This window comes from Humulus lupulus, chromosome 3 (assembly GCF_963169125.1).
Source record: "Humulus lupulus chromosome 3, drHumLupu1.1, whole genome shotgun sequence".
In the NCBI taxonomy this organism is placed as follows: Eukaryota; Viridiplantae; Streptophyta; class Magnoliopsida; order Rosales; family Cannabaceae; genus Humulus; species Humulus lupulus.
Genome location: NC_084795.1, coordinates 262,843,042 through 262,853,083, shown reverse-complemented (window position 1 = coordinate 262,853,083; position 10,042 = coordinate 262,843,042). Strand labels below are relative to the sequence as shown.

The 10,042-nt window shown below is 29.5% G+C and overlaps 1 protein-coding gene across 1 annotated transcript; it reads left to right on the top strand.

The window, feature by feature from the left end:
- Positions 1–1,974: 1,974 nt before the first annotated feature.
- On the top strand, positions 1,975–4,735 carry LOC133823920 (alpha carbonic anhydrase 1, chloroplastic). The gene is made up of 6 exons (XM_062256773.1): positions 1,975–2,413; positions 2,528–2,742; positions 2,838–2,944; positions 3,706–3,808; positions 3,915–4,097; positions 4,373–4,735. The coding sequence occupies exons 1-6, from the start codon at positions 2,317–2,319 to the stop codon at positions 4,505–4,507; spliced, it is 840 nt and encodes a 279-aa protein (XP_062112757.1). The 5' UTR covers positions 1,975–2,316; the 3' UTR covers positions 4,508–4,735.
- Positions 4,736–10,042: the final 5,307 nt, after the last annotated feature.

The following is a 10,042-nucleotide window of genomic DNA, read 5'->3' as shown; positions in this document are numbered from 1 at the left end:
TATAAACAATGAAATAAAGAATTTAACTTAGATATTTTAAGCAAAGTAAAATTTTAAAATATAATACATTAATTAATGTAACGGTATTAGTTTTATCCGTTAACTTTAACGGGAAAATAATAAAGTTCCGTTGAAAATTTCATTTGAAAAAGAACCTTTAATTAAGAAATGCTATTTTTCTTTTAAAAGGATAATAAATATGATTTAAGGGTCCATTTGGTGTATTATGAATTATGTAAGAACTATTATTTTAACTTATTTATTTATCAAGGAATGCTACGGTTAACCTCTTATTTCAAACTCTTTCTCAACTTTTGCTGTCAAAAATATATGTTGGAGTATTTTTTTTTTCCATTTTTTTTCATGGCGATATCTGTTGTAATTACAATACTGAAAATAAAATTTCTGATATTTCGATTTACTACACGTGTTTGAAAAAAAATACAAATTTGTTTTAGCGCTGTAAACTATTCTAAATTTTTTGAAAATTTATAAGAAGAATATTGTAACTACAACAAACACCGCTATAAAAAAAATTACTTTGCCATGTGTTTTCAGGACGAAGGTTAACTAAGACATTGAAATAGTAATACGATGTTGTAAGCACTTTATTTTCAACATATGTTTGATACTAATTTATAAGTAAGATAAATGATCCAAATCTTTAAAATATAGTTTTATAATTCTATTATAATAAATAGATTCTACATTTATAAAATAGTAATATTTAAATAATTTAATAATTTATTTCAAATATTATATTTTTTGCAGCATATTTTAAATATTATATTAATGGTACGCAAATTAATTAAAAATCGTTGGATACTAGTGTTCAATACATTCCAATCCAATAAAAGAATTCAATCATCCTCAACAGTAAATTAAACAGTAATTTCTCTAAAGAGAGACTTCATGTCAATGATTGAAAAAAAATTGTAACAAGAGGTGAAGAATTTTTTTTTTCCCCATCAATAAAAGCTTTTATTGTTTAGCTCGCTTTAAAAATATTGCGACTACCCGAGATAGAGATTTAAAAAATAAACATTTACATTGGATGTCTGAGAACTTGAGCCTAATTGTGTCCTACCTATAAAGCAAGAGCTTCCACTTTTATTTGAGAGATGGAAAAGACACATTTACATCAAACTAGAAAATATAAGTAACATAGATATTATTCAGTTGCCTAGTAAGTATGGATTAGGCGATTGAAGTCTCTAACCAAAGCCCTTTGGTTAGAATCTAAATTCTTGAATAAAATTATTGTTTAGAATCATTATCAGGTAACTAAAAAAAATAATTATAATATAGATAATAAATTGTCGTACTTTAATTTAATTTTTAATATCAATTGAAAAATCAGTTTTAAACTTTAATATTTGTTATAATAATATATCATTAAGACATAAATAATCAAGGTATACATAATTCATTTTATTTGCTACACAAGATCTTATAGTTATAACCCGTTTATCTTTTATAAAAATAGGAGGTATAATTAAATTTTGAAAAACGTTAGTAAAAATGATTTTAAAAGGGTTATTATGCACAAAATAAAAGATATAATATGAAATAGTAATAACATTATTATTTGGGATATAAACATAAAAAAATCTTACTAATTTAAAAATTCATTATAAAAAAGAAGGAAATATATTTTCAATATTTGAAAAATTATAGAAGGATAGATGTAAATGCAATTAAGCAATTAATTGTTACAAGAATATATTGAGAAGAAAAGTTAAATATATGTAGTAAAATCCTTTAAATTAATAGCTGTTATAAAAAAAATTATTTCAAAGGATAATTTATAAAATCTAATTAAGATTAATGGGATTGTTGATTTAAACAACATTCTTGATTTCAAGTGAATGCATGAGGGACAATATGGGAAATTCAGTGAACCAACCATAGGTACATGACAAAGGTGTATATTATTATAAATAGGAAGAAAAGATGTGAATTATAGGCACTCCGATATAATCTCCACATATATTTACACACACATCGCTATACTTGCCATAAATTACTCTGCATCACTCCATTATTTCTCCCTCAACTAAACCAAAAACAAACTCTTCATATATATACAAAATTCAAACACATATAGATATATATATTTATATTTATATACACATATACAGATAGATATATAGCAAGAGAAAAACACACACTTTAGTCTTTATATATATATAAACACAACACAAAATCATTCTCTCTGTATATAGAGAGAAAGAAATTAAACACACTATATATCTATCTAGTACTCTTCGTCTCTTCTTCTTCCAAAACAAAAACAACCATAAAATAAAAAAGCTAATGTGTAAAATAATCACAAGAATGATTTCGAGAGTTTTGTATATCTCTACGTTGGTTCTAACATTGCTCATTCTTGGTGTCTCCTCCACAGTCACAGGTAAATACATATATGTGTATATATTTTATTATTTATGTATAGTGAAAAAGGGGGTTATATATGTATATATTGATTAATTATATATGTGTGTGTGTGTGTGTGTGTGTGATATAGAAAATAAAGGAGCATCGTTTGGATACATGGGGACTCATGGGCCAGGAGAGTGGGGAAGATTGAGTCCAGAATACAGTGAATGCGCCAAGGGCAAACTACAGTCTCCATTGAACATCATGAAAACCAAAGTGGTTCGCTCCAAAATCTTTAAGCCCTTAACCAGAAACTACGTCCCTGCCAATGCCACCCTCTGTAATAATCAATTCAACATTGGGGTAATACTACATATTATTTATATTTATATAAACAGATGGGTAATTAATTAATTAATTAATAATTAGTGATTAATTATGTATATATATATTTATAGGTTAAGTATGAAGGAGACGCAGGGTCGATGGAGGTGAATGGTAAGACTTACAGCTTGAAGCAAATGCATTGGCACTCTCCCTCCGAGCACCGATTGAACGGCGTCCGGTATGTTTCTCTCTCTCTCTCTCTCTTTCAAAAGAAAATATATAATATTAATATTATTAAGGTATGTAATATTATCGAATATATATATAAGGTCAATAGTGTTATAATCGTTTTGTAATAATGGAGAATAATTGTCATGAACACTTGGTACTTTTTTATTGGTTAAATATTGCACTATAATATTATAAAATTGGAATCCCGAAATTATCTTAATACCTTATTATACGATTCATATAGAATTTTTTTTTGTTTTTGTTTTATAAGTGACCTTAAAATTAGCATGTATGTCAGAATATTTCATGTGGAAAAATACAAGATCAAATCATAATTGTAAACAATTGTCACTTAGCAACTGGCTTCTCTTGATGAAATCAGGCCCCATCTCATCACAAATGGATCTTTTTAATTTAAAAACCTCCTTGTCATCATTTTTGTATGTGATTATTATTAGGGATAATTCTATCTCTATGGTTTTACTAAAATATCCCATGTTTTGTAAATTAGTTTAAAGTAGTATTTTAATTAATTTTGGTTAAAATATTTATAAATATAAGCTGTAATTTGGAATCTTGGGTGCTGTTAGGGTTATTAGATCAAGGATCTGATCAAATTGGGCTTATACTAAGCCCGGTGATAGAAAAGAAGCATCACCAGGCCAAACCAAACAAACTTTGAGCCCATTTAATATGCCTTGAGTTTTGCTTAATTAATTATAACTATTATTAAAATCCATATTCTGTTTTTAATTAAATGAATTACAGATACCCAGTGGAGTTACATTTAGTCCACCAAGCAGAAGATCTCAGCCTTTCAGTTGTAGCAATTCTCTTCAATTACAGTACTCCAGATCCACTTCTGTTGAAGGTTGATCAATTCTATCTATAGTCAATATTCTATACAATAATATATATGAATATAAATAGATAAGAATAAAAATGTAGTTTAATATAAAATAATAATAATAATGTAGATTAAGGAGAAAATGGAGGAGCTGTCAAAGGAGGTATGTGCAGGGAACGAGGAGGCCCATGTACCACTTGGAATCTTAGATCTAAAGTTACTTAAAAAGAACACCAGAAAATACTACAGATATGTTGGCTCTCTCACCACTCCTCCCTGCTATGAGAACGTCCTTTGGACTGTCCTTGGAAAGGTAAAAATACTAATATTTACATACAACTAACTTAATCCATATTTACTTACTAATTTATATATAACAACAATCTTAGGTTTTAAGCTCTTATTTTTATAGTCACTTTTATAATTTTTTAATTCTTGATGCCCTGTTTCGACATCTTATCTGAAAAATTACTTCCCAAAAAAGTATATATACATAAATTATTTTGTGAAATGACATTATAAATGAATCTATTTTCAATTATTAATTAATTAATTAATTTGTACAATGTAAATGTAAATGTTGCGCAGGTTAGGAGTATTTCCCATGAGCAAGTAGCTGCTATAAAAGCACCATTAAAATCAGACTGTAAGAACAATGCAAGGCCTTGCCAACCCCTAAATGGTCGTATGGTTGAGCTATATGAGGACCTTAGCCGCAACTAATTAGAATTATTCAAATATTATTTAAATAAAAAATTAAAAAAAAACTAGAAAAATTAGTATTGGTATGGAGACATCAAATATTATTGTGTATTTTTATAGATATGTATATATGTTAAGAAGAATGGTATTTGTACTTTATATTGGAAAAGAAGATCTGTCAAGCACTCTTCTTTTCCTTCTAGCCTGGGTATCTTGGTATTTTGGTCTTAACTTCATCTTTTCAATTCATCCTTGATGAGATAGGTGTTGTAAGTCCATTTACTCTTGGAAACTAAACATGTTTTGATTAATTTCATTAAAAATAAAATAAAATAAAAAACCTCAAAGCATATGGAAAGACAAAAGTACCCTAATTTAAAATAAGTTTATCTCCTATTTATCTAATAAATGCACCATCTTTCCCAATTCTTTCTTCTAGGTAATCATCGACTCAAATCCAATTATTAGATTAACATTTTCCGTCATTTCAAAAAACTTGAAAAACCTTATTTAAACATAAATTTGTTTTCTTATTCAAATTGGTTATTTAAAAGAAAAGAAAAAAAAAAAAAAAAACCTTGTGAATCAAGCTCAAATTCTAAGAACAAGTATTGCTCATTTTGGAACAAGGTTCGAACCTTGTTGTTAAGTTTGGACGTGGTTTGAACCCTTTCAAAGCTTAAAGCTTATTTGAAACTCACAAAAGTTCAGGGCCTGTTGGGTTTTGTTTTCTGTTTTTTGTTTTCAAAATTGTGTTCTAAAAAATGAGAACAGAAAATTATTTTTGTAGTTTTCAAAAAACAAGAAGTGTTTGGTTAATATTTTCTAAAAATAATTTTTTAGTTTTTTTTTTAAATCTTAAATAAAAAATTAACAAATATATTTACAAAGAGAAAAATATTTTAAAAGTTTGTAATAAATAATGAGATAAAATAATTTAAAAGAAAAAATGATGAAAAATAAGAAGTGAGAAAATTTGAGAACAACATAAAACAACTTTTTCTTGTTCTCAAAATTTTCTGTATTTTGTAACTTTGTTTTTAAAAATTGTTTTCTGAAAACAATGCCAAACACCTCCACTTATTTTCAAAAAATAATTTTTAGCTTTTAAAAACAAAAAACAATTTTTTAGTTAAGGTGCCAAACACCCTCTCATATTCTCGACTTCTCTATAATCTTTCTTTGGTTTCAATGATAGACGTGGACAGCGGTGGATGCAAAAATTTTGTTCATCGGGAGCAAAGTGAAAATATAATTGGAAATGTTATAAATGTAAAAAATTATATAAAAGAGGGCATAATTGTAAAAATTTTAACAAAAAAGATTTACATTGTAAAAAATAATATATAAAAAAAATTAGGGTGGGCATCTGTTCCTTTAGTCTCAAGCTGGGTCCCCCCTGTGTACGTGGAAATGGATTCTTTACCTAATGGTACAATGTTGCCCCAAATCCAAATTTAGCACTGAATAATCACTATTGCAGATACTTTATCCTTAAAGTTGAATCACCTTTCAAGTGCTACAAGAAGATGATCTGAACCAACCATCGCGTCTTTAAAAAAAGTTAATGGTAATTGTAATCTTCATCGTCATAATGGTACGACCATCTCTAACCTATTAATCTAATACCAGAGCCGACTCAAAATTTTCTAATGCCTTAGGCATAAAATTATTTTGAGACCTTAATTTTAATAGATAATTTTATCTAGGCTTCTGATCAGTTACTTATTTACATCATATTTAATACCTTTCTTACTTAATATTTATTAAACCTTGAGACTTTTGATGTGTGTTTTTAGTGTTTGTTAGGTCATCAACAATCTTGAGAATTCATGATAATTGAAAGTTATTTGATGGAAGATTGAAGTAGAAGACCTTTTGAACTTAATTGAAGATGGTTATGTGATGGTGGAGTCTTTAATGTCATTAAGAGCGAATGAAACAAAGGATTAGGCGCGTTGGCAACAAGAAAAATGGAGAAAAATCATTACAGGAAGTAGTGCCACGATGCGGAAGCAATCACCATCAGCCTTAATGGCACTGCGGTGCCACTACAGTAGCGCGACGGTTGGCAATTTTCTTTAAAGAGTGTTGCGGCGCTAGAACAGTGGGTTGCGACACCACTTTGGGAAATTCCATTTTTAGGGCTTTTTCAAGCCCTAATCAAGCTCATCTCGAGACTTCAACTGCCCTAGTATAATTAATCATTAGGGTGGAAATTTGGGTCACGACACGACACGACACAAACACGATTAAGGTAAATACGAACACGACACTATTAATAATCGTGTCGTGTTCGTGTTTACCTTAATCGTGTCGTGTCATAATCGTGTTGACCCTTTTAATAATCGTTTCGTGTCATAATCGTGTCAGACACGATAACACGGATACTTTACATAGGTTTTATGATTTTTTTCGTATAGTTATGATTAATCGTGTCATAATTTGTGTTATCGTGTTCGTGTCGTGTTGACTCATTTAATAATCGTGTCGTGTTCGTATTTTTGGCACGTTTAATAATCGTGTCGTGTTCGTGTTTACCTTAATCGTGTCGTGTCATAATCGTGTCGATACGAATCTGACACGTTTACACGAATTGCCAGCCCTAATAATCATGTTTAGAATGAATTAAGGAACTTTTTGGCAGAGAATTAAGAAGAAATTTCAAGGAGAGTATAGAGAATGAGGCTACACATCAATTTCTCACATCGATACTAGTTTTTCTTCTCTTATTTTTTCTACGTTTTATTTTAGTTTATGAACATCAGGATGATGAGTGAATAAGGTTGTTTCATGTCTTTTATTTTCTCTTTATTTTCACATTGAGGACAATGTTCTGTCTAAGTTTGGGGTCTGTTCTGTTTGGGTTATGTTTTAGGGTAGTATTTTATTTATCTTTTTTTGTTTTTATGTTTTAAGTGTCATGTTTAAAAGTGTACTGAGTCTTGGTTTGTTTAGACTGCTTGGTGGTCGATGATGAGATAATGATTTACATGTTGTATGGCTTCGGAAAGCTGTTTGAACACTTTGACTATTTAGATGATAATTCTCTATATTTCACTTAAGACTAAGAGCATGTGACTTGTTTATAAGCTTAGAGAATGTTTATGTGAATTAAGTGAAATTTTTTAATCCAATAAACTCTAGAACTTGCTTGATTGTCACTTAAGGTAAAATCCTAAAAATTATATCATTAGAAATATGATTTATGCATTCTTTTGATCATTTGTGCTTTTCGAGCTTTCCTTTTCATATTTTTATTTATAGTTACCCTATTTTTAGCCTTATTAGCCTTTTTCTTCATTAACCTAAAATTGTGTTTCTTTTTCCTAGCTTATGCGTAAAACCATCTCCTTTTCCTTCAACTTGATATTAATCAATCTAGTGGTTATTGTTTGATGGGATTTGGGGGTTGTATTTTGTTGAAGAGGATTTCATGAGGAAAAAAAAAACTCTCTTTGATGTCACATACATATTATGTATAAGAGAGTTTGGAAAAATAAAAGAAGAAAAAAAAAATCTTTGTTATCATATGCATATATTAAATTTAGGGAGTTACAAAAAACAAAATGAAGATTTTTTTTTTTTGGCGATTGAATGAAGAAGTTGAAAGATAGTGTAAATAAGATCGTAGCATGATTAATGTTGCTAGAGTATTTGAGATTTAAAATTCCTCTCATTGTATCTTTTACCCTAGTGTAACATTACAAGCTTATAAAGACTTTTAGATTCTTAATGATGTAATTTTCTACATTAATGGAGAGTGACATAAAAAACAAGTAAATGAAGTTTGGTTCTTTAATTTTCTTATATTTATGGGTTTGATATATTAGCTTGTTTGCATAAACTAATTCGAGTTAAAAATAAATTTGGTGTGATTACTCAATTTTACGAGAAGTTGTTGAAAACGTGGAATTAATACATAGATTAGATATGTTAAACTTTTGAAGTGTTTGTGTGTTTTCCTAAGTTCTATTTTTATGAAATCTTCGAGGCAAATTGTTAAATTGAATTAAATGATTGAGACTCAAGTATGTTATTTTTCTTTTCTTTACGCGAGGACTAGCAAATTATTAAGTTTGGGGTATTTGATAGTCACTTATTTACATCATATTTAATACCCTTTTGACTTAATATTTGTTAGACCTTGAGAATTTTAATGTGTGTTTTATCATTTTTAGTGTTTGTTTAGGTTATCAACAATCTTGAGAATTCGTGCTAATTGAAGTTATTTGATGAGAAATTTAAGTAGATTACCTTTTGGATTTAATTGAAGATGATTATTTGATTATGGGGTCTTTAATATCATCAAGGGCGAATAAAACAAAGAATTAGGTATGTTGGTGACAAGAAAAATCAATTCAGGAAGTACTGCCGTGACACTATTGAAGCAATCACCGCCAACCTTGGTGGAGCTGCGGCACTGCTACAGTAGCGCTGCGGTGCTACGAATGGTTGTTTATCTTTAAAGGGCGTCGCGACACTAGAAGTCACATTGCAGCGCCACTTCAAAATATTCAAATTTTAGGGCTTTTCCAAGCCCTAATCAAGCCCATCTTGAGACTACCCTACTATAAATAATCATGTTTAGAACGAATTAAGAGACATTTTGGCAAAGAATTAAGAAGAAATTCCAAGGAGAGGATAGACACGACATTGAATGTTGTAATTCAAATAAACAAGACTTTGAATGTTACAATTCACAAGACTTTGAATGTTACAATTCAAATAAACAAACCCAAGATAACCAAGTTTACAATAGATAAATAATTTAATGGAAATAACACAAATAAGAAAAAGTGATAGAATACACCTTTGGAGATGAAAACCCTTAGTTACATAAAATCATAAAAACTATGGTTTTATGTGAATTAATGGAGGTGACAAAGGCTTGACACAAATTTAATTTGTTGTAAAAAAAATCTCTATTCTTAGCCTCCTCTTAGAGATTGCTTGAAGCTACTACAAATTGGAATGAGGTTGGCATTTACAAACCTTGAATCTTCATGCAAGTAAAGCTTTCTTGATAAAGATCTTGGAGAAAACTAATATTCTTGTGAGTTAGAGAGAGAGAGAGAGAGAGAGAGAGAGAGAGAGAGAGAGAGAGAGAGAGAGAGAGAGAGTGGTGAGTGATCAATTCACCTAAAATTCAAATGAACTATTTAAATAGTATAGGAACCTCATTGGTCTCAACCAATGAGATTAGAGCATTTTAAACTAGGTTTTGGAGCCAAATTACGTAACTGTACGGTCCTGTACGGAGCGCCCAGGCGATGCATCGGTTGCCTGGGGGTTTATCTCCCAAGTGATATGTCGCCTGTAACACAGATGCCACTGTCTTGGCACCCCCAAACCCACCCCAAAATATCTCAAAATGCCTCTAAACTTTCTGGGTACTCTTATATACTCCAAAGAAGCATTTTGGACCCAAAAATATAATTTATGAATGCCTATACCAAAAGTCAACCCACTTATGTTGACTTTAGTAAAATCGTTATGGTCTTTGTAGCACTTTGTGCCTAACCAATTTTACTATATATTTAACCAATAATAACA